At 34.2% G+C, this 25,110-nt stretch overlaps 1 protein-coding gene and 1 long non-coding RNA gene across 29 annotated transcripts; both read left to right on the forward strand.

Moving 5' to 3' along the window:
• Positions 1 to 347: 347 nt before the first annotated feature.
• Positions 348 to 6,157, forward strand: LOC145601806 (uncharacterized). 2 transcript variants are annotated; one of them, XR_014104438.1, is made up of 7 exons: positions 348 to 444; positions 1,438 to 1,558; positions 1,758 to 1,889; positions 1,980 to 2,066; positions 4,442 to 4,632; positions 5,847 to 5,901; positions 5,987 to 6,157. It is a non-coding gene; the product is annotated as an uncharacterized LOC145601806 (long non-coding RNA). The 2 variants fall into 2 exon arrangements; XR_014104439.1 differs by having other exon boundaries at positions 1,774 to 1,889.
• A 5,556-nt stretch (positions 6,158 to 11,713) lies between these two features.
• Positions 11,714 to 18,654, forward strand: LOC145600099 (protein BOBBER 1-like). Of its 27 annotated transcripts, none has more exons than XM_081655977.1 (12): positions 11,714 to 11,866; positions 12,080 to 12,185; positions 12,332 to 12,394; positions 12,480 to 12,545; positions 13,136 to 13,376; positions 13,736 to 13,908; positions 13,999 to 14,040; positions 14,611 to 15,246; positions 15,399 to 15,702; positions 16,319 to 17,352; positions 17,585 to 17,656; positions 18,229 to 18,654. In XM_081655977.1, the coding sequence occupies exons 5-8, from the start codon at positions 13,346 to 13,348 to the stop codon at positions 14,764 to 14,766; spliced, it is 402 nt and encodes a 133-aa protein (XP_081512103.1). In that variant the 5' UTR covers positions 11,714 to 11,866; positions 12,080 to 12,185; positions 12,332 to 12,394; positions 12,480 to 12,545; positions 13,136 to 13,345; the 3' UTR covers positions 14,767 to 15,246; positions 15,399 to 15,702; positions 16,319 to 17,352; positions 17,585 to 17,656; positions 18,229 to 18,654. The 27 variants fall into 27 exon arrangements, with proteins under 27 accessions (XP_081512103.1, XP_081512101.1, XP_081512106.1 ...); XM_081655975.1 differs by having other exon boundaries at positions 16,319 to 16,386; positions 17,285 to 17,352; positions 17,585 to 18,654; XM_081655980.1 differs by having other exon boundaries at positions 16,319 to 16,386.
• The last annotated feature ends 6,456 nt before the right edge of the window (positions 18,655 to 25,110 follow it).

Below are 25,110 nucleotides of genomic sequence, written 5' to 3' on the forward strand. Positions count from 1 at the left end.
CTACTTTGAGTTTTTCGCCGGTGAATTGGATTTTCAACTTTTAAGTCCGGCGTTTTCTGGGGGTTTTATTGTCTTATCCTTTGTTTTTTTTTTTCGCCTGATTTCAAAATTCTAGGGTTAAGGTTAGGGTTTTTGGTTGGTTTTCAAGATACTCAAATCTTGATTTTCTTTAATCAAAATTCTTCATTATTTTTTATGAAGTTGAGTTACTGGGTTCATTTCTTCTGCTGTAAATCGGTTGAATAGTAGTTTGAAGCAATGTTTACACCCCATAAGAAGGTTTTTACGGGTTGGTCTTTGTCGCCAAGGAGGGAGAATCAGAAAACTCCAGTGCCGAATTCGAATTCTAGCGCGCGAATTTCTGAAAATGGAGGTGCGATTGTTGTTAGGGATGGAGACGATCTGGAAGATTTGGATGGAAGAACTGCTAAGCTTGAAAATGAGGTGGGTTTATTTGTTAATTATATCTGTTTTATCTTAATTACTTAATTTCCCTTTATTAAATATAAATTTCGAGTTAAAAAGAAAATTATTGTATGAGAGAAAGATAATAGATTTAATCAAGTTGCTTTGGAATTATATTGGCATGTTGTTCTTTTAATGATATGCAGTATGCACACATATGTTGGTTATGATTGGTTGCTAGATTAAGAATAGGGATTAAGAGTAATGTTGTCTATTTTATCACTACATAATACTATAGTGGAGTTGAAGGGATCATCTCATTATTGTGAGGATGCATTCGTTGTCTGTTGCTATTTTTCGACTTGTTTCTTTTCCTCCACATATTTGATTGATTCTCTTTCTCTTTGTATTATATTGTTGTATGCTTGTAATTTATTTTTATGTTATCAGTTTGCATCTTAAGCAATACTTTGAGTTTTGATGTTGAATATTTTGTTATGCTTCTTCTTTTTCTTTCCTATCTGAATGTTCATACCCAAATATTCATGGTATTTTTTTTTTTTTTTGTAATTTTTTTTTTAATTATTATTGTTAGCCACTTAGTTGTGGTGGACTCAAGAATGGATCAATTTAAAACCAGAGATTTGAAATAATATTTGTCTAATACATGGATTATTTCGCTTTTTAAACTTTTGAAGCCATTTGTGTTTTTCTCTCTGAATTGACTTCTGTATGAATATGTTTTTGAACATGATTTTGTATCATACAAGTATATGGTTGCATTTTGAGTGCCATATTGTACCCCCTCCCCCCATCTAGGAGTCTAGGACCTTAGCATACTTTTTCTCATGTAAGTCAAAATGACATATGGTAGAAGTCTACAACCGACAACTCTCATTAAATTTATGAGAAGAGGCTTATCTATACTGGTTTGACTTGTAAATATTTGTTTCATGTTGTGCATGTATCTGCTTATAGCTTTGAAAATCAAAATATAATGTTGTTGTAATTGGTGATCTATGACGTTAACAGGGGAGGTTGGAGCTTGTGAAAACATATGTTAAAAAGAACAAAAGAGGTTTAGGGGCTGAAAAGTGGAAAAAGAACCTTGCAATCATCCACAACAACCAGCTCTGGAGAGAAGGAGAAAATTGTAAGTTTCACTTGTTTCTTTTGTTTGCAATCATCCTGTTCAATTCATTGATTGCTTCATGGGGTGCTAATTATATAGTGTGATGTAGTGTAGTATGATTTTAAATTTACTTTTTTAGTGATTAGCGGCTGGTGCTGTGTTATAGCCTTGATAATCTAGAATGACCTTATTGTGTCTAATGTTGATGATGATTGTTGAGGTTGTTGATAATCTAGCATGTTGAGGACTTGAGGATGTTGTTCCTAACCCAAAGGCTTATGAGGCGTTGGTTAAGATTTGAGGCAGCAACTTGGACTGTCAGAATGTTATTGCAAGTTCCTAACAATATTTGGTATGTCATACACTCATATTGGCAATTCTGTTGTAGTTTTTTACACTCTTCACACGAGCAGCTTAATCGTCATCTTTTATGCTCTATTAGGTTTGGGAACGTGTGAATTTCGATTGCACTTTAGCTTTTCTTGTTGAGCTTGAACTTTAGGGGTGGGTGTGCGCACTCCTTCACAGGGTAAGATTTTCTTTCTTCTTGTTAATCATCCTGTATCAATTTCACAATCTAGGGTATTGAAATTTAAGTGTAAGGTACATTATGAAACTATTGATTATTGTTTTGGAAAAACGCACAAGGCAGAGCTCAAATATTAGAAATTAATTCAGGGTTATTCTAAGTTAGATTATAAACTATTTATTATAAATCTTATAGTCATTGAAGTAATGAAATATTATATTGAGCAATTATTTTTTTATTCTTTTTTTATTTTTATAGATGATATGTCATTTTTATTTATTTATTTATTTTTGAAAGGATAGGTCATTTTATATAGGGGTGGCAAACGGATCAGGTCGGGTCATATTTGTGTTCGGGTCATTTCGGGTTCGGGTTGAAACCCCCTGACCTGAACCTGATCTGTTCAGCATTTCGGGTCGAAGTTCTTGACCCTAACCTGATTTATTCGGGTTCGGGTCAACCCGAAGTTGACCTTATTCAACCTGATTATTTTTTTTTTTTTTGGGTAGATTAAAGAAAAATTTATTACCAATAAAAATCTTAAAAACAAAAGGAAATCAATACAAGTTGAATCTCAACTTTAAATCTGTAAATCATAAATAAATTTAAATGTAATAAATTTACAACCAAAACTTCCAATTAAATGGATTTGAAACTTAAATTTACAACAAAATTTTAACTTCTCAAAATCCTTCACATGCTGGTTTGTTGTTCGTTCTTTCCTGCAAACAATAACAAAAACACATTAATAAATATTCAAGTCATCAATTTAGATTATATAAAATACAAAATCAACTTTCAGTAATATGTATATTCAATTCCAAAACAATTCAAACCATAAACACTACAACAAAGTAGTAGAAAGTAGATGCAATTTTCACCAATTTCATAAATAGCCATCTTAAAATAAGAAATATCAAATCAAACAAGTAGATCTAGATATTAAAATACAAGCTAAGAACATCTAGATGTAAAAAAATTAATAACTGATGATGAATTCGAATATAAACAGCAAATGACTTCGAAATTAAACAAAAATTAACATGTTAAAAACGAAAAAAAAAACCCAAAAGCATGTAAATAAATTCAAGAGGAAAATTACCTTGAGATGATGGAGAAGGTTAAAAGAATGATTGTAGGACTGAAGGAAAGGAGTGAAGGAGACACAAGTGAGGCAATGAGACAAGGAGAGAGGAAGAAAAACGGCTGTTTGCCTGTTTCAGAAGGAGAATGTAAGGGTTTTAGGGTTTTTCTCTTTTATTAGGTGGATTTTTGGGCTTGGGCTTAAGAGTTATTTTCGTTTTTTCTTGTTCGTTCGTTTTTTTTTTTTTTTTTTTTTTTTTTTTTTCGGGTTAGATGGGTCATTTTCGGGTTGAAAATTTCAACCTTAACCTAACCCATTTAATTATCAGGTCGGGTTCGTGTCGACCCATTTAAGTTTTCGGGTCAGAAATCTCAACCCAAACCCGCTATTTTCAGGTCGGGTCAGTTTTTGCCGGCCCTAATTTTATATGAACAACTTCTTATTGGATATTTCAATAAATATTATCGACATCCTTGATAACCCTTTAACATCCGGTACAGGACATACAAACCTTTACTTTCACAGTGTGCGAAACAAAAGGCAGGATACCAAATGCGAGTGCCGTGTGACATACTCTAAGTAGCTTTCACAAATCATAGTTAAAATTTTTTTAAATGGATTTTACTACTTTGTGCTATGTTTGCTCAAGTCCTTTTTGAGTTTGCAGTTCGCAACTACTAACCCTTTACTTCTATAATTCTAGAACGATTCCAATAACATTTGATTCTTGATTAACTATATATGTTCATTGGTGACTAAAGGAATGAGGAATTTGAGTATGATACTCTACTACTAAATATGCTCTAAATCTAATTTTATTCATTACGTTCATAATTAAGTATTGTAATTAAGAAGGGACATATTTGATTTCAGTCAGTATTAATTATAAAGGGACATATCTGATTTATTAAGTAAGTTTTCTATCTACTCCGTACTAATTAAGTATTAATAATCATTAATATATTAATCAAATATTAAATAAAATTATAAACGTAGAGCATTTTTTATTTGCCCATAAAACAGAAAAGCGTAGCACTAGCACAATAATAAAATTAAGGATATTTTATGCCAAGTAGGACACATCTGATTTCACTGGTTGTCCACATTTATGTATGGTTAGTTTGGAGAATTTGTGGGATTAGATTGAATTTTATATGTCATTGGTTTTGTTTGATCTATTGGGTTGGGTTTGTCTGATTTTAAATGGTCTAATGGGTCTATTTCATAATATGATCTAATGTGTCCGTTTCATTATTAGATATAATGGGCCTGTTTGATTTTATATGATTAGGAAGTCACCTTCAAGAAGATGTCAATATGGAGAGAAGCAGAGGTCACCGTCAAGATGATGATACTCGGGTTTGTCGTGTTTAAGAATGTGGGCTTACAAGATGTCAATATGGAGAGAAGCTGAACATCTGAATTGCTGACTTTTGGTACGGCTGAGGTTGATTTCAAAATTCTCTTAAATGGTTAGCAAAGGTGGGTGTATAATTGAATTGGCATATTCTTATGATTTAGGAATACTTCTTGCCTTTGACATTGTTTAAAGTATGATTTTATATTATAATAGCTAATTTCTTAAGAGAGAGAAAGAGCACTTACAAAATATCACTTGAGAAAGAGATAGAGAGACCACTTAAGAAAGATCATTCAAGAGAGACCACTAAAGAAAGATCACTTAACAAAACAAAACAAAACAAACAAACAAAAAAAAAGGAGACAAAAAATCACTTAAGAAAATCAGAGAATTTAGCTTAAGAAAAAGAGTTATTAAATGTGTGTGTATGTGAGAGAGAAAGAGTTTGTGTGTGTGTGTGTGCGCGCGCGCGTGTGTGTGTGTGTGCGAGAGAGAGAGAGAGGGGGGGGGGGGAAGGCTATTTTTTAAAAAAAAAGGGCAATTAGATTAGAAAAACTCAATTAGCTTAAGAAAAGAATTGTTAAATGAAAAAGAGTTGCTAAAATGCTACATAGATAGACCACTTAAGAAAGATTACTTAAGAAATCACGCAATTAACTTAAGAAACTTATGGTAATTAGCTTATTAGAAGATAGAAGGAAAGACGTGGCACTTAAGAAATATTGCTTAAGAAAATTAGAGCAATTAGCTTAGGAGAGAGAGATAGCAATTTAGAAAGATCACTTAAGAAAATCCTGCCTATTAACTTAGGGGCGGGGAAGAGAGAGCCCCTAAGAAATACTACTTAAAGAAAATCAAGGCAATTAGCTTAGGAAAAATAGTGAGATAAAGATCATCTATAGTTTATACCAATACTAGAGTCACTAATATAAGTATGATTGTAGCCTTTAATCAAAGATGGTATCGAATACGTGCTGGTAATACCTTTGACATTCATACCTAGAAGTAGTAATAACCCATTCTATACTAGGACAATGATATCCTATGCAACTTTCAACCTTATGATTGACAGATTGGGTGAGTGAGCTCTCAGAGTTTAAGCTCTTTGTTTTTTCGATTGGTGTCAAAAATTGAGGGATTGAACTGGTCATTTTCTTTATTTTGCTCAACTCTAATCTAACCTTTGAATTTTTTTTTACTTTGTTGAATATGATGGTTTGAAAGTGAAAATACGAGGAGCAAATCGTTTATGGGATTATATTTGAGTAATAATATTTTTTTTGGCACATTATGTCTTTTAGTAGCTTGTAATTATAATGGCATTTGTTTCCTTTAGTTAAGGTGTCGACTGGTGAGAAAAAGATGAAAGATTGTTCAAAGGACCATCTTTGGTAATTGATTTCTTCAACCTTTTTTCCTTTTTTATGGCATTCTTGTGATGAGTAGAAAGAGAATATCATTTTTTGCTTCTGTCAGTTCATATCATTTTAGAAGATGAAGGAAAGATATATCGAGATCAATATCAGTATGCCAAGCAGGAGCTTGCTGCTGCTAGAGGATATGAGCCGTCACTTCAGGATAAAGCTCTTGAAAGAGATCAAGGAATCCTAGGAGCAACAAGAGAAACAAATACAATAGTGCAATGAACGTGAGCCCCGTGAGGTGAGTACTGACTTGGGAGTTAAAATTCAAGGATTGAAATGTAATATGTGTAAATATTTGTTTTTACTTGCTTGAGATAATTTAATCTGTAATAGAAAGAAAAAAATAGATGAGAAATTTTTACTACAAGATATAAAAATTACCTCGATACTATTAACACTGTAGCTCTTTTTTGGTTTTTGGGGTTGCATTTCAAGTTAAGCTCAAAATGGAAGAAATCATGCTTAGAAGTTTCCTGACCATGTGATTTGGAGAAAGTGTGACAAATAATGTTAAGAGAATTTTTGACAAGGCTCGTCAATCAGCTCCTTGCATTGTGTCATGCTCAAGCTTCACTCCATTGTCCATTTATAGCGATACAAAATTTCTTTTGAAATATAAATTTTTTAGAAGTCATAGTACTAAAGTGATCATGTGAAATTACATTGAAAAAAGGAAGTGTTTTGTTACAAGTTTATATGTACATTTGTAATTTTGTGGTTATTTTTTGTGTTCTTTATTATTTGTTTTATTGTTATTGTTGTAGAACTTTGAGTTAAATATCCATATGTGGCATGGAATTTCGTGACTATTACTATTATCAGAGAGAGAAAGATCACTTAAGAAAATAAGATTAATTAGCTTAGGAAAAGGCTCATTGGACCAATTAAGCTAATTACATTGTCTTAAGTTAAATTCTAAAGAAAGATCATTTCAGAGAGCTAGAAAGAGAAATAGAAAGAAAGAGAGAGAACATTTAAGAACGATTATTTGATAGAAACCAATTAATAAAAATCCCTTAACAAAAAGAGGGAGATCACTTTTTTTTTTTTTAAAAAAAAAACACTTATGAAAATAAGTAAAATTAGTTTAGAAAAAAGGTTACTAAAATGCTGAAAAGAAAGAGAGACCACTTCAGAAAGATCACTTAAAAAAAGAACAATAACTTTAGAAAATCAAGGCAATTAGTTTAGGAAAAACTTGGGGCAATTAAGGATAATTAGTTTAGGGGAGAAACTTAGGGCAATTAGCTTAGGAGAGGGAGAGAAAGAAAACATGAGTGAGAGAGACAACTTAAGAAAGATCCATCACCTAAAAACGTTAGGAATTAGCTTATGAAAACATAATTATCTTAGGAAAAAGGCTTACTAAAATGCGAGACAAAAATTGACCACACAAAAGATCACTTAGCTTAATGAAATCAAGGCAATTATCTTAAGAGAGAAAAAGAGAAAGAAGCCGCTTAAGAAAATTCATTTATGAAAATAAGATCAATTGACTTTGAAGAGGTGATAGACCAATTAAGAAAGATCACATACAAAAATCGAGGCAATTAGCTTAGAAGAGAGAGAGAGAGAGAGAGAGAGAGAGAGAGAGAGAGAGAGAGAGGCCACTTATAAGAAAGATCACTTAAAAAATTGAGGCAATTAGCTTAAGAAAAAACAATAATTATCTTAGAAAAAGAGTAACTAAAAATTAGAGAGAGACCACTAAGGAAAAACCACTTAAGAAATTAAAATCAGGGCAACTAGCTTAGGAAGCGACTAACTAGAGATGAGGGAGATTAATTACGAAAGATCACTTGAGAGAGAGAGAGACCATTTAAGAAAAATTATTTGAGAGAGCCCACTTTAAAAAGATCACTTAGCAAAAAGAAGGAAACCACTTGAAAGATTACTAATGAAAATAAGAAAAAATAGTTTAGGAAATAGAGTTACTAAAATGCTAAAAAAAGAAAGAGAGCCCAATTAAGAAATATCACTTAAGAAGAAAAATCACTCAAGAAAAAAGATAACTAAAGAAAAGAAAGATAACATAGAAATGAGGGCAATTAGTTTAGAAGAGAAACTTAAGGCAATTAGTTTAGAAGAGAAACTTAGGGCAATTAGTTTAGAAGAGAAACTTAGGGCAATTAGCTTAGGATATGAAAAGAAAGAAACCATTTGTGGAAACTATATCCATTTGCGTTCATGTCTCTTTATGAACATTGTAGAACAAAAGAAAGGGCATTTATAGTTATGGTCTTTTTTTTTCGGTAAACCAGTATAGGTCTTTGAACACAGTTAGTTTTTGCCAAAATCTATATGTTTACCTAATTCTTAGGAGAAGAGAGAGAGGGAGTAAGAGGGGTTGGGTGAAAAAGGGCTAGGGGAAAGAGATATATATAAGAGTCGGAAGAGAAAGATATAGAGCAATAAAGAAAAAGCATGTCCGATAGTGAGAAAGAAAGAGATACACCGGTAAAGAGAAAGATGTGTCGGAGGAAAAAGAAAGAAATAGAGGTTTGAAAAAAGAGGGAAATATAGAGAAATCGAGATATATAAAAGGGCCAGGGGGAGAGAGGTAAAGAGAGATGGAGGGGAAGGGGGATGGAGAGAAGGAGGGGGTCATACTTAATCAATTTGGGAGTCATACTTTCGAGGGAGAGAAGGAGAGCGTGTTTGCAATATTTCAGGTTGTTTTTTTACACAGATTCATTCTTCTACCGATTAATTTAGCAACCACGAGGTGTCAATGGCAAAAAGTTGGATATTTATTTGGAGATGATAGGCGGTTTGGTGGTCAGGATGTATGAGTAAAAGAAATTTTGTAGATTACAATTTGAAAAATTGAGGAAATTTGGGAATTAACATGTGCCATCAGTAATGTAAAAAGCTTACATAATTTTTCGATTTTTCCTTAGTTTTTCTATTTTTTCAATAAATTCTTATTAAAAAAAAAATACTACATATTTAAGTTATTACAAATCAATTCTTTTTCTTATTCGTTGAACATTTAGATAAAATTTTTAATATTAGAAGATACTTCCTCCGTTCTTTATTACTTGACCCGCTTTTGACTTTTACACTATTCGCCACCCCTCCTTTGACCGTCTTTTGTGAATAATATGTAAGGAAAAATATATTCATGTATGGTCTTTTTGGATTCGTCTCAATAAGAACTATCATAATATATAACTTTTATAATTTTTACTTATGGAGAATTTAAGTTATTATATTGATCGTTAAAGTTTTGCATTAGCAAGCGTGATAAAAGAAACAGGTCAAGTAAAAAAGAACAGAGGAAGTATTTTTTTTGTTTGTTTTTAAAATAAGGAAATTTTGAAGAAAAAAAAAATACATATATAGGCATATAGCCCATCAACCAGTTTTAAGTTTCAACTAACTACTCCTGTAAAAATACATATATAGCCCATCAACCAGTATTAAGTTTAAAAAAAAAACTAACTACATACTCATGTTACAATTAACGAAGAAGAGCCTTAAAGATTAGTATTTACTTAGCATCATCATCGACTGATTGATTGGCTCGCAATAAGTATCAAAAGCATTTTTTGAAGATATCTTGTAGTATGAAATAGTACAGTTTTGTATAGAATATGAAACAGTTTGTACAATTTCAAAACTATGGGAGAAGGAGATGGGTTTATTAAAATAAGTGATAAAAGGAAAGATTGAGAGGAGAGCTGAGTAAGGGCTTGTTCTCTTCAGCTTAATTTCATTTCAGTCCAGTTCCTAATTTCCTTCTCTCATAAACAATTCATTTCAACTCAACTCAGCTTAGTTCAGTTCAGTTCAGCTCCAATTAGTTCAGTTCAGCTCATTTCAGTAATTTTAGTAAATCAGAACAGACCCTAAATGGGAATTACTTTGTAATATTAACAAATCTTAAAACTAGGATAAAAAGTACTAAAAAGAAAAAAAATGTTATGACCACTTTTAAATTAATTTTAAAGATAAGATTTTGACCTTTTTTTTTTTGAAAGCATATTGGTCATTTTTTTTTATAGAACATCAATAGTCTATGATTTATATTATGAAAGACAAAGCAAAAGGAAATCCAACATTGAATTGTTATGAAATATGCAAATTGTAAAAGACGAGTAACAAAAGTACTTAATGAGGAGAAGGGAAAAATCAAACTGAAAAACAATTTTTGAAATTTGTAAAAACTTAGAAGATGGGGGAGAAGCTAAAGGAGAAGGAATACAATGAAACAAGTGAAAATGAGGTAAGGTGGGATTAGAAGACAACAACAATAATAATTTATGGTAGAATCATGCTAGATTTATACATAGATGCTTTTTATGAGAGCTAGAGAGAGAGATAGGAGAGGAGGAGAAAGAGAGAGAAAGACAGAGGGACAAGGAGTACAACATGTAATATAATAAGATTGAGATAGATAAATTTCTTATAAACATGAAACCAAATGAATAAGGTACATATGCAAGTAGGATTTAACTATAAACTTAATTTGTAAATTTGTTAAAAAAAATGATAAAGAGACCACTTAAAATGAGACTTAATAAAAGAAATTACTAAAAAGGGTAAATAGGGTATAAGTAAATAGGATAAATAGAAGATTTTTACCCCATCGGTTGTAGCCCTAAGACCTCTTTTGTAAAATAACACAATAAAATAACAAGATATCTATGTTATCATAAGAGAAAAACCTTTAGATAACTGTTTACAGCTAAGACTTATAATTATGATAAACTTATTGATTATTTCGCAGTCAACATGAATTATATATAAGCACTTTTAACAAAGATATATTGTGCTAGATTGAGAAGGGGGGATGGGAGGGGTTAGGGGAAAAGAAAGAAGAAACCGATCCCTTTATCTCTCATGACTTCTCTCTATCTCCATCTTCCTTCCGACCTCCCTCTCTTGCTTTTAACTTTCAAATTTTAATTTATACACTAATCTCAATAAGTATTTGCATTACATAAAAAACACTTATCCTTAGTTAAATTAGGAGTATAACACTTGTCTATGTTCATTTTAATTTGAATAAGGGTTGGTATATATCTTACATTAAACTAATGCAAACAACTTCCCTTTTACCAATCTTCCAATCGCCTTAATCGCACCACCCACTTTGTCAATCCTCCAATCGCTTTGACCACACCACTCAGCTTGTCAATCCTCCAATCGCCTTTATCGCACCACCCATTTTGCCAATCCTCCAATCACCTTGATCGCACCACCCAATCTGTTAATCCTCCAATCACCTTGATTGCACCACTCAGTTTGTCAATCCTCCAATTGCCTTGATCGCACCTTTGCCAATCCGCTATTCCCCTTTATCGCACCACCCATCACAACACCCAATATATTTGACAATCCTCCAATCACCGCGATTGCAACACCCAGTTTACCAATCCTCTAATCACCCCCTCATAGGCTCATGCCGATATACTTTTTTACTTTTCATTGATTTTAATCAACATACCCATATATTACATTAATTCCTTTGCAGCACAATCTATTCCATCAGATTTCAACTTTGATCAATGCTAGCTAACAACTATACCTAATTTCATTACAAATAAAACATTAGAAATAAACCGCACATATAGCATCGAATAATTACACATTAATCACCAAGTATAAATCACCAAATTGGGGGACCGCGCGCGTAGCGCGCGGGCCAACAACTAGTAACTATTAAAAGTGAGAACTTGGCAAGTTGAAAACTCCTTAGTAATAGTGTGATGACAATTTTGCCCCTCAAAAAGTACAATTACTATTTTGCCCTTATTAAGCTAGCTGGTGATCTGTTTGCTCCTTTTCTTTTGCTTTTTTGCTTGTTGGTGATCTGTTCCCCACCATTTCTCTCTGCCAAACTGCTTAGCTGGTGTTTTGTTACCTGTTGATTACTTTTCCTCTCTCTCCTCAGTCTTTACCTCAGATTTCAATCTCTTTCCTCAAGGTGAGTTCTTTGATTTTCTCTTAATTAACGAATTGTAATTCTTGTAAAATTTTGATCTGTTTCAATAATTTTTGCTTTTGATTTTCTGCTCGATTTTGGTTTTGTTAAATTCGTTGTTTCTTCTAATTTTCATTTTCGATTTTCATGTTTGAATATTGATTTCGCTGAATTGTAGCTACGTGACTTTCTTATCTTTTTTCTCCATTGAAGCAGCTTTCGAGCCTTTTCCGTTCCTCCATTAAAGCAAATTATGAGCTTTCCCCTTCACTTAAGCAGCTTACAAGGTCTATTAAAAAAAAAAAAAAAAGCAGCTTACAAGGTAATGTGATTTTGATTTTCAATCATCAATTTTCCATTTTAAAATCGGATTTACTCTTTGTGAATTATTATCAGATTTACTTCGATCTAATTTTGAGAAAAAAATGGAAACCAATTTTATTAATTTTTGTGGGTTGAATATTTTAGGGTTCAATCTGATCGAAAATTAATGTCGAGATCTCTTGATCGATTTGCTCACTTGCATTCTGGGTACGTCAAATTCTGATTTTATATACTCCATTGAAGCATACTCTCAGTTTCCCAAGCGGCTAATGTTCTTTCTCCTCCATTGAAGCAAATTCAGAGGTGATTTTAATTGCGGTTTTTGGCCTTTCTCTCCTCCAGTGAAACAAATTCAGAGGTAATATTTTCTTTTTTTTGTAATTAATCATCGAATATCAATTTTAAAATTTAGGTTTGGATTGTTTCAAATTGATTCTAAATTTTTTTGATTTTATTTTTATTGGATTTGGAGCTGGTTATGTTGGTTGGATCGGGAATTTGATCTTGAAATTATTGGATTTTATGTTTTCGGGTTTGATGATTTGAGAGTTTTTGGTGAAATGTGGCTTTTGATTTTCGCATTTTCTTTTGATTGATTGGTTTATACTCGGTTATTTGGGTTATACTGTTGAATTATGTATAGTCAATTTGGGGTTTTCACTTCTGTTTTCATTGTTTAAAATTGATTCTAATTGATTGAATTTGGAGCTGGTTAATTGTTTGGATCGGAATTTGATCTTGAGATTATTAGTTTTTATGTTTTAGGATCTGATGTTTTGGGAGTTTCTGATGAAAATGTGGTTTTTGATCTTTTTGTTTGCATATGAATGATTTACTCTCGATTTTTTGGGTTATAATGTTGAATTCTGCGTTTTTATTGTTTGTTTTTAGTTGAAATTGGAGAGCTTTGAATCTGGTAATTGGCTTGAGTTTTGTTTTTATGGACAGATTTCTGGGCAATATAAGGCAGCTGCAAATATGTCCTCTACATCCATGCACCCATGCTTATTCACCCCTCAAGTTCGGGAAACCTGAACCTTTTAGCAGTACGGAAGACCCTTATCACTCTCGGTCTTTTGAGGAAGGCCATCTCCATCTCTCTTGAGTTGAGGAAGCGCTTAAGAATGACTTTTTCGACTTGAAAAAGTATCTGAATTCATGAATCTATGCATTGAACCAAGTCGGATGAGTGAGTTTGTTTTCAATCATCGAATATCAATTTCACAGTCTGGGGTTCTTAGTTTTCTTTTTCAGTTTAGTCTATGTAGAGTTCTTCTAAGATGGATTATTGAGCTAATTAATAGTCTTAATATAGGGTTTTAAATTGCATGTTTTTGGAATTTTCATTGCATATGTCAGTTTTTTTAGGTTTTGTTTGAATTGTTTGGTCAAAATTTTATACATTGATCTTTACTAGAGCACACGGATTTAACGTGGATACAAGGGTCATAGGTGGAAGTGAGGAAATTTTCTTTGTGCTTTTGTTAGGAGTTGATATGTTTTTTCAATCAACCTTTCTTATTTACTCTTTGAAGTACATTGGTGCAGAACCGAACAATGGGAATGGTCAAGACTTGGAGAACTACTCATGGGTACAGTCCTTGCCAGAAGTTACTGTAAGCGTACCCGTTCCACCTGGGATAAATTCAAGGTCCATCTCTTGTGAGATTAAGAAGAATCACTTGAACGTTGGTCTCAAGGGCCAGCCTCCTATTATTGATGTAAGCTCTCTTTAATCAGATTGAGCCACTTGTTTTCCTTTAAACAAACTTAGCCCTTCTTTTTTTTATCTGTATTATTTATTGTTTCAGGGTGATCTCTACAAGCCTGTGAAGCCAGATGACTGCACACAGGTAATTTGGACGAGAGAGTTACTGATAGGATCCAAGCAGGGTGAGTATTTGATTTATACATTCCGCGTGATAGGGAAACAGATAAACCTAAGGATTTTGCCTTTGTAGAGTATGAAACAGAAGAGATTGCAAATTATGCTGTCAGGCTTTTTTCTGGTCCTGTGACTTTGTACAACAGGACGTAAAATATGCGGCGTCCCCTTTCTTTTTTTTTCTCTGCATTACTGCATATCTTATTATGACATTTAGTTGGAGCTTCATAAGGCTATCTTTAGTCTCGTGTTACTTTCCTCATATGGTTGGTGGGATCTTAGTTAGTTCAATTGCCTACTTTTGTTATATGATCAATTACTTTTGTTTTATGACCAATTGACCTGTTTAAACTTCTATGAGTGGAACTTGCAGGCCATGATGTATTATGGCACCATAGTATGGGCATTGGGCAATTAACATGTATTTTTCGATATATTTAATCATCGAATATGAAGATAATTGATTTACCTCTGTTAATAATGTTATGTTTTTGTGTTTCAAAAAAAAAAAAAAATAATGTTATGTTTTTATGGACAGATTTCTTGGCAATACAAGGCAGCTGCGAATATGACCTCTACATCAATGCACCCATCTAATTCACCTCTTAAGTCCAGGAAACCTGAACCTTGTAGCAGTGAGGAAAACCTTTATCACTCTCGTTCTTTTGGGGAAGGCCATCTCCATCTCTCGTGAGTTGAGGAAGCCTACAAATAACTTTTTGACATTACTCGCATTGGAGCGGCTTCTGGGTTTTCACTGCTCCATTGAAGTAGCTTCTGAGGTAAATATCAAATTCCCAATCTGGGTTTTCACTGCTCTATTGAAGTAGCTTCTCAGGTAAGATTTTCTTTCTTCTTATTAATCATCAAATATCATTTGCAATTGAGTTGTTTGAATTGCGGAAGAAGAAAATAGTGAATCATTACAGTAGTTGTATTTGGGATTTTGGGGGGATTTAAGTGCATGGTTTGGGAATTTTAGTTCAAAATGTTTGATATTGTTAATAATTTATGAATTTGAGCCTTAAAATTTCTTCAAAATGGATTATTAGGTGCGATGCTTTACAATCGTGAATAATGGAGCAGTCAGTAGCGAAACCCAAGGACAGTGGCTGAACAATCAGAAGAATTTGAAGAAATACAGCTTGGCCCTTTTCTGAACGAAAAATTACAGGTATAATTGTCAAAATTTTCCTCATTTTTCTCTCATTAACTTGATAATTACCTTTATTTATCTGGAATATTCTTCATTTTCTATCAATTTTATCTCATCCCCATCTCTTAATCAGTTAATCCCACCCTTCTCTCTCTCCACCACCCCCACAGCAGTAACAACAACAGCCCCAACAACAACACCTGCAGCAACACCAACACCGGCACCAACCACCGCCACAGCAAGGCCCACCACCGCACCACATGCAACACATACCACCATGGGCACCATCACACATGCATCCTCCGCGGTAGTACAAGCCGCACCTGCCACTTCCTCTGCAGCACCAACAACATCCTGGAATGGACTTTCACCGGGGCCCACCTCCACCTCCTCCTCCTACTATGATGCGACATTCTTCTGCTGCTTCTACTAATCTCCCTCCTGATTTTCATCACCCTCAACAACCTCCTCAATGTAATCTCTCTTCTCAAATTGTTATATATTCGAGATTTGGGTAATCAAATTTATGAATTGGGGGTTTAAGGGATTGTTTGATGTGGGGTTGATTGAATTGTTTGGGTTACTGTTAAATTTTTTATTTATATACTATTTGGTTATAATTGAAATGGATGATTAATTTGAGGTGGGTTTTCTTTTAATTTTGTTACCCTTTTGATTTTGGAAAATTGATTCGAGTAATCGAGTTTATGCTCAAACTATTCATTTGGGAGGCTTTTATTGATTTTTCACTATTTTCAGAGCTATTTGGGATAATTTGTTATCTTATTAATACCATTTCTTGATGACTTCTCTCTGAAATTCAAATTGTCAGTGATTTTCTGTGAAATTTAGAGTTTTGACTATCAGTGGTTGCCAATTTGCCATAGTTTGGATAATCTCTATATTTTATACAAGTTAAGGGAGGTCAACAGTATTAGTTTTGCGCAGTTTGTTATGCTTTGCTTTTTATTATCTTGTTTTCGATTTCTACTGGACTCTCACAGCTCGGGGTTCGTTTATTTTGCATAGTTAGCTGCGCTTGCTGTAATGATCTGTTGTCTGACATTGTTAATATTCATTGTTTAAACAGATTAGGGATGAGCTGAATGCTGAATCTGTTGTTGTAAAAGATGCTTACAGTGATGATCGGCATGTTAGGTAAATTGCTTACGCTTTGTTTTAATTTAGATTTTTAAGGTATTAGTCCAAGGATTAATGAAAGAAGCATCTCTGCAATTAGAGGTTAAGGATTCTTAAGGCTTTGATATTAGTGTTATTACCTTAAATTAGGACCATACTTTGGAGGCATGGACAACAGTGCTGACATGCCGTGGACAACTAGACTTGACAATTCTTTGTATTTAGGGAGAGGGGGTATGATACTTATAGTGTTGACAATGTTTGGATTGTTTATTTGTTTCATATCGAATGTTTGATCTTAACTTTTTGATATCGATATTGATATTGATATCAATTTTTGATTGGGTTTATTGTTTATTTGATCGTGAAGAACCCTATAAGGGAAAGTAAAGAAGTTTAGTAAGTATAGATTTATTCAATTTGATTCCTGATTGTTTACTATATATATATAAAAGTAAAAATGTATGCTCCTAGCAAGCACCGTGAGAGGGCCTTGATGAAACTGTAAATACCCAGAATTAATTTATTTTTGATTGATTTTGTGTAATATTTTCATCATGAATTTGGATTAAAAGTTGGGTGTGTTTAATTTTGTTAAATTTTTATGAACTACGATGATGATTGACTATAAGGTGGAGATGATTGATCGATGATGGCATGCAAGAATTTTATGTTGAATTTCATGGACCCACTAACAGTATATATAATCTAAACTCTGAATTTATAGAAGCAACCACAACACAAAAAATTAAATACGCAAATTTGATAAGCTATTTGACAAAGAATAGTATTAATATTCTGTTTCGTTGAATTAATGATTACGCTGCCAAATTATGAAGAGTTTTTGTATAGTTTAATCAATTTCATTCTAGCATGAATTTGTCTGCAAGTTACCATCAAAGGCTTTTGTTTGCAGTCTTCGCACCACATCCAGCCAATAGCAAAACAAAATGAATTAATTCATGGGAACTATGTCATGAAGAGGTGTGTTGTGACCTTATATAGTATACTTTGACAGGAGCAGATTCTTCATAAACTGAGAGATCAAATTATGGGTTTCAACTGTGTGAAGATATTTAACAAGAAGGGGAAGGAACCCCAAGTTTGGCTTTATCTAATGGGTTCTGATTTTGTGCTTTGAGTTCTTAATTTATGTTGCTCATTTTGATTGATATATTTTTTGCCAATAAGGAATCTTTTGGTCCTTAATTACCAGGTGCCTTGCTTAAGAAGTCACGTGAAGAGTATTTCAACTTTTCAAGGCTAGCTATCAATGTTTTCCCGGCGGGTACATTGTCTTTGCTTGATTTTCCTTTTTCATTCAGAAATTCCCATGTGAAAATCGAAATATTCAAAGTTTCGTTTATCTCAATGCCTATTCTGATTGTTTGCGGTTAGTGTTGCTGGGGTTAGAGGAGGCTTGACCACATGAGGGCTTAGCTGTTTCATCATATAACAAGACACCTTTTTGATGAGTAATATAATTATATGTGATTCACATATATTTGAGTGTGATTTTTAGAGCTGTGTAGTGTTATGCCACTACAGTGTGATTTTGTTAGTTTGATGTTTATCAGTTTAGTTTGACTTTGCTGTTAGATTATGCATCTTTAATTTAAGAATTTACTAATAGATATGAGAAACAAAGGTGTCAATGCTTTCTCTTCTTGTCAATAGGCTTTCTAAGATTATAACTACAAGAGCGTTGTCTTTTTATCACTTTAAAATTTCCTTTTGCCTTTCTTTCTCTTGATTTGTTGGTTTAATTTAACCCTTTATTCTAATTTAATTTGTTATTTGAAATAGAATGACTTTTCGTGTGAAGATAGTTGATAGGAATAACTTTGTCAATATGGTCAGCCAGGGACACATCATTGCCACCAAACTATGAAGTGTACGCCTGCACATTGGTCAAGCATGGCAAGATACTATCTCGATGATAGTTCTGCAGTTACCACTGATGCATCTATAGTGCAGCAACAAAGGCATTTTTGTTAGAATTCACAGATATAAAGAGAAAAGGCATTTTAAATAATTTTGTTATTTTAGATTAGAATTCACAGACATAAAAAGAAAGGCATTCTAAATAATTTTTGCCTAAATATCTAGAATACATTTTTGTAGGGAGATACAGGAACATAGAATCTGCTTTGCAGAATAGCTGATACTATCTTCTTATGAGTTTGTATCTTTAAGCCCGTAGCTTGTGTTTGTAGTATTATTTTGTAACAACTTAGTTGTTCCAACTATTATATTTCAGACTGACTTCTTTAAATATGTTCAGAACTTGAATTTGGTGTTTCGCTTCATCATTTTGTGCTTTTTACAATTGAGGTTTCTGGAGATTTTTGTAATGTTTCATCTCAAAGCACATCATAAAAGTTGTAACGGAGCTATTTGAATATTAATTTTATTGATATTTGGTTCAACTAATCCAAAATACAGGAAATTTGCATTTATTGGCCCACTTTTGTATTTTGTAACAAATGAAACTATTACGTTCCCGATTAATAGTCACTTTTGAAGAAAAATCACGGGAATTAAGGAGAATTAAAGAAAGTATATAGGAACTAAAACCAAATTCATTTGCAAAACAAAAAGAAGAGAGAGACTGATTGTCATTAAAAAGGGCAGATAACAAAGAGGAAACTCTTGAGTTTTTTTTGTCTTTATTACACAACCAATGAAGAAGATAACAGAGTGCTATGCAAAACTATTTCGATTCGCCAAATGGAGCGCGCTTATCGTTTCATGTCAAAGACATATTAGTCGGTCATACTTGTCGGTTATAATTCCAATTATAACAATTATGTAGCTCAAATAAGTACCAACTTCATGCATTAGGAATTCAATGCAAAGCAGTCAGATTTTGGGCTTGGCAAATGGGGTCCCGAGGAAGCTAAAGTAAATTTCATATCAAGACAGGGTATGGCGAAGTGAATCACGGCTTCATTAGTCTGTCAGGGGGCACTTAAGATAAAGTAGGTGAGGAAGGGGAGAAGGAGAGAAGGAGAAAGGAAGATAGAGAAACAAGGGCCAAAATAGAGAGAATCATCGAGAGAGTGAGAAAGGGAACTAGGAAAGTGAAGGGTTTGAAGAGAGAGACAAAGAGGGTTTAAGAGATAGGGCAGGCTGAAAGATAGAGATACCAGTTCAAAAGAGATAAGGGGTAGACTAGAAAAAGGCCGGGGAAAAAAATGTTAGAAAAAATGGGGGAGATAAAAATATTGGTTATGAAGGAAAGAGGATGAGATAGAAAGAGGCTAAAAATTATATATAAGGACAGGAGAAATGCAAGGGGGTTGGAAGATAAATAAAGAGAGTGATTAATAGGGAATATGACTGAGTGAAAAGGATAGAGAAAGAGTATATGATATAACAATAAAGAACAAAAGAGGAGGCTCGAGGGAGAGGAAGAGAGGGAGTAAGTGCGACCTATAATTTTCGATTATTGTTTTATCTTTTCTCACTTGTTTGAACTTGATTTTGTCACAACATATATAATCAAACAACAACTTTTTGGTATAGCAAGCCACATCGTGTGGCAAGGGTTACCCGAGTAATTTTGATAGGGGTTATCCGAGTTATACAGTCAAAGGTTACTCAAATTACTCGATCAAGGATTACTTTTGGGGTTCAGATAGGAGTTGTTCGAGAGGTTCACTCGGTTAAGGTTACTTGAGGGATTACTCGATCAGTGGTTACTCGAATTACTCGATCAAGGGTTACTCGAGGAGTTAATCGGTTATGGGTTACTTGAGTTACTTGGTAAGGGTTACTCGAGTTACTAGGTAAGGGGTTATTTAAGGAGTTCGGTCAGGGGTTACTTGAGTAATTTGGTCAGGGTTACCTAAAGATTTTGGTCAGGGGTTACTCGGTCAGTGGTTACTTGAGGGTTTATTCAGGGTTTACTTGAAGAATTACTCAGTCCAGGATTAGTCGGTCTGGGGTTACTTAAGATAGAGGAGGGAAGAAGGGGAGAAGAAGGGAAAGAGAAAAGTAGGTAGAAAAACAAGGGCCAAAATAGAGATAATCATAGAGAGAGAGAAAGGGAACTAGGAAAGCGAAGAGTTTGAAGAGAGACACAAAGAGGGGCTAAGAGATAGGGCAAGCTGAAAGATAAAGATACCAGTTCAAAGGAGATAAGGGGGGGGGGGGTAGAAGAAGGGATAAAGGTCGGGAGAAATAAAGTTAGATTAAATAGGAGAGATAGAAATATGGGTTATGAAGGAAAGAGGATAAGATAGAGAAAGAGAAAATTTGGAGCATCGACCATACAAAAAACACAATTTAACCTAAGTTTAAATGCACATTGATCAGATCCAACTAAAACAATTCATAATTGCAAATATAAATCATCTTTTATTAATTTGGTATAACAAAAAAAAAAAAAAAAAAACCAATCCATTCACATAAAATAGAACGACCCATAATTTTTTTTCACGTTATAATTTCTTACTACATAAACAACAACGACATTACTAATCCATATATAACAATAACATTATATTTGTAGATACAACAAATACTGTGTGAAAATACAACAATTTAATTAGCTGATTTGCTTCATCTTCTAATAACTGAACAGTGTTTGCTCCGAATACTCTCTCTTTTGGTAGCTTTTTTCCCAGTGCCGGTAGTTTTCCGCCATTGATGCTTTGTTTCTCCATCGTCTGTTAAAGGGAGTGAGAACTGATTTTGCAGGACGTTGACGGGAAGACACGGAGGACTATCTGAAAGAGTTTCAGCCTAGGCCAAAGGTGTTTTGGGCAAGCCAAAGGTTTTTCAGCCAGACTGAAGGTAATTCAGCCTAGGCTGATGGTGTTATGGGTGAGCCGAAGGTGTTTTAGCAAGAGCCGAAGGTGTTATGGACGTACCATGTTGAGAGCCAAAGCTCATCCCTTTGCAAACTTTGCCAAGTTCAAGCTCCTTACCAAACTCCTGACCATTGTCGACTATAACTTGAGCCGAATGTGGTTCATCCGAGCTGAACCTCGTTCGAGCCGAAGGTGGTTCATCCGAGCCGAAGGTGATTCATCCGAGTCGAAGGTGATTCATCCGAACCGAGGCTCATCCAAGCCGAAGAATGTTCCCCAAACCAAAGCTCACCTGAGCCGAAGATGGTTTATTTGATGCGGTGGTTTTCAAAACGCCGAGATTTTAGCCGATTTGACCGATACAAACTAAATTTTGCCCGAATTGAACCGATACTATCTCACGGCTGGCTAATTTTCATTGAAGTACTTGCTTAAGAACATGCAAATACATGAACATGTTTAAATTTAAAATAAAGCAAGACTAAGCCCAAATCAACTTACAATTCAAGAGTATAGAATCATCTTTCCTTAATTTGATACAACAATGCAACATCACTATTTATATAATTAACATACACATTGAAAAATTATTGCTACATTATGAATTGACAAGAATACACAATTATTATACTACACGTTATAAATTATTGATACATAAACAAGTACAACTTTATTAATCTATATATAATGATAATGTTAGTGGACCATCTCAACCAAAAGCTTAAACTGATGGTTGAGGCCCAGGAATATGTTTTATACTCTATCACGCCCCCTCACACGAGAGCCCGTTGGGCTAGAAGTGTGGATGCAGCATGGGCCCTCCTCATATACCCTGCGCTTAATATTCCACTTGAAAGTGGGGGGTGGATGAGATTCGAACCCGTGACCTTTGTGTCACGATGGCTCCGATACCATGTTAGTGGACCATCTCAACCAAAAGCTTAAGCTGATGGTTGAGGCCCAGGAATATGTTTTATACTCTATCACTCCCCCTCACATGAAAGGCCCTTTGGGCTTGAAATGTGGATGCAACACAGGTCCACCCATACCTGGTGCGAATTAATTCCACTTTGAAGGAGGGGCGGATAAGATTCGAACCCGTGACCTTTGTGTCACGATGGCTCCGATACCATGTTAGTGGACCATCTCAACCAAAAGCTTAAGCTGATGGTTGAGGCCCAGGAATATGTTTTATACTCTATCAGATAACATTGTATTTATAAAATGCAACAAACACTATGTCAAGATACAACAAATTAATTACACATTAACATTAAGCGCCAAACTAAATTTTTCCGATTCACCATACGAAGCGCGCGCATCGCGCGCGCGGGGGCTCCATAACTAGTACAACATAAAATAAGAAAACTTTATTTTAACGATTTCAGCTTTGGCGGTTTGCTGTTAATTATTTAGTTTTAATTTATTGTCTAATAATCCCATCTTTAGTGTGCATTCTCAACTAAATAGATAATTATGGTTGATTTTTACTAATTCAGTATCATACTGGACGATACTATGATTGATTACCGAATAATTTTAAGCATGATAATTGTGGTTGATTATTAACCAATTTGGCCCTTAATGTACTTCACTTTTAATTGTTTAACTTATTAACTTTTTTTTAATTTGGCCCACCAAACCGTTGTTTTCAAGATCTAATTCAACGACTCGTTGTGGATGCTTAACACCACAAGTAACACCCGACCATTGACAGTGAGGGAGGGAGTTATTCCAAGAGCTCAAAACCCCTCGAGGGTCCTCACTAATTTCGGACTTAATTGCTAAGAGGGCAACACGGTCTACATTATTTGTAGGCAAGACGGTGTAAAATAGGTTTGAGAAATGGATAAACAAAATGACTAGAGAGGAAAAAATGAGATTCATAACTAAGTTTGATATATATGAATTATTTCAAGAAGTAGAATAGGCTTATTGGTATCGTAGTATGCGTATCAATGTGCACTTATATAAGCACATAAGTTGTAGTACCAAGACGCGGTAAAGAATAGAAATATAGAATGTTCAAACGTGTGGTCTATCGTAGTCAAGACTCAAGAGACTACCTTCGAAGAGGGTAACTAAGGTACCTCATCTTATGGAGCAATGAAGACCCGTGATTATTGAAGTCTCACTACATTGTTCATTTAAATTACTTATTAACTCCATTGAGCACGGTATCCATCCTTTTTATGCCAACAAGGCAACAACTGTGCACAAACTCTGTTAGCTTAAGACAGTGGCGGAGCCAGGATTTATTATTTGGGGGGGGGGGGGCAAATTGCTTAATACGAGTATATATTTTTGTTATGGACAAGACAATTATTCTTATATGGTAAAAGAGTAGTTTTTATAAGTTGGTTGCATATTGAGAAAATTATCAAAAAAAAAAAGGATGTTTGGTGAACCCCCAATTGTAAGTTATGTGATCCTCGATAATCAAAGTACAATTAAGCCTTATTTAAGGCCCAACAACCAGTAAACCATCTCTTAACTTTGTGATATATATTTTTTATGTAATGTATTTAAACGTTTTACGGTATCTTTATACGCTAACGAAAATTAAACCTCTTTTTTAAAAAAAATTTCTTTTTTTTGAAAATGGGGTCGTGGCATCATCAGCCCGACTAGACCACTGTATTTAAGACTGTGTCAGACTAAATTTACCACCCTTTTAATTAAAAAAAAATAATAAATCCTACACTAACTATATCTATTTTATTACTAAAAAAAAAGTTGTTATCAAGACATTTAGTGATAAATCTGATAATATTTCTAGGTTTTTTTTTTTTTTGGACATCATAATAATTTGTATTGTCACTTTACGATCTGATGTCAATATACAAAGTATATAACATTGACTATCAATTTTTTAGGAGAGTCAGGGATAGCTCAAGTGGTTAGCCTTTCCCTCCCAGTCTCATCAACCGCCCTTGTGGCTCTCTAAACACCAAAAACTATCAATTTTTTTATATTCAGTAAAAGTAATTTTAAGTGCAATAAAATAATTTAAAGGAAATTTTAGAAAATAACACCTGAAAAAAACTTTTATTATAACACCACAAAAAAAAACCAAAAAATTTTGGTTTCACAACCACTTAACGGATTCTTGGATGGAATCCGTTAGTGGGGCCATAATTTGATACGTGTCAATAGCCTATAGGTTTATATAATTAAAAAATGAATTAATAAAAAAAAGAAAAAAATAATTAAAAAAAAAGAAAGTCCCTAACCCAGCTAGCCCCATCACCGGCGCCGCCTTGTCTCGGCCACCAACACCATAATCCAGGTCGCCGGCACCCATCTCCCCCCACCAAAACCACTCATGTCACCGAAAACCTTCCCACACTGCCGAATCCCCCCGCGAAAACCACCCACGTCGTCGAAAGCCTTCCCACACCAACCCAAAAACCACCCCCGTCGCCGCCAAAATCCTCTCCCACTCAACCCAAATACCACCCACATCGCCGAAATCCTCTCCCACACCATCATCGTCGCCGAAATTCTCTCCCCTACCCAGAATCGTTGTGAAACCCAACCCACACTAACCCTAAAACTGCCCTCAGCTCACCTGAACCCTAACCCAAAAATCGAATTAAATCGGGGCTGAGGCTGAGGTGGGTACGGTATTTAAGGGTTAGGGTGGTGCGTCGGTCGTGGGTGATCAATGGGGGGGGGGGGGAACCAACAGAGGCGGTGGGTGGGAGGAACCGACGCCGGTGGTGCATACGGTGGCTAAATTAGGATTTTAGGGTTTTTCATTTTTTTTGTTTTTTTTAATTAACCCAATATATAACTGACATGTATACTATGTGGGGCCCGCTAACGGTTTTTTGGATGGCGTTAGTATGTGGTGGTGAAACCAAAATTTTTGGTTTTTTTTTGTGGTGTTATAAAGGTTTTTTTTTTTTTTTTTTTTTTTTTT

Source organism: Chenopodium album, chromosome 21 (assembly GCF_948465745.1).
Source record: "Chenopodium album chromosome 21, dcCheAlbu1.1, whole genome shotgun sequence".
Lineage (NCBI taxonomy): Eukaryota > Viridiplantae > Streptophyta > Magnoliopsida > Caryophyllales > Amaranthaceae > Chenopodium > Chenopodium album.

Bases quoted from the DNA above. Each gene is read 5' to 3' on its own strand.
- LOC145600099 (XM_081655965.1), top strand. From the start codon at position 13,346: ATGAATCTATGCATTGAACCAAGTCGGATGA. The intron at 13,377-13,735 runs GTGAGTTTGTTT...ACATTGGTGCAG, and splicing joins CATTGAACCAAGTCGGATGA to AACCGAACAATGGGAATGGT. The intron at 13,909-13,998 runs GTAAGCTCTCTT...TTATTGTTTCAG, and splicing joins GCCAGCCTCCTATTATTGAT to GGTGATCTCTACAAGCCTGT.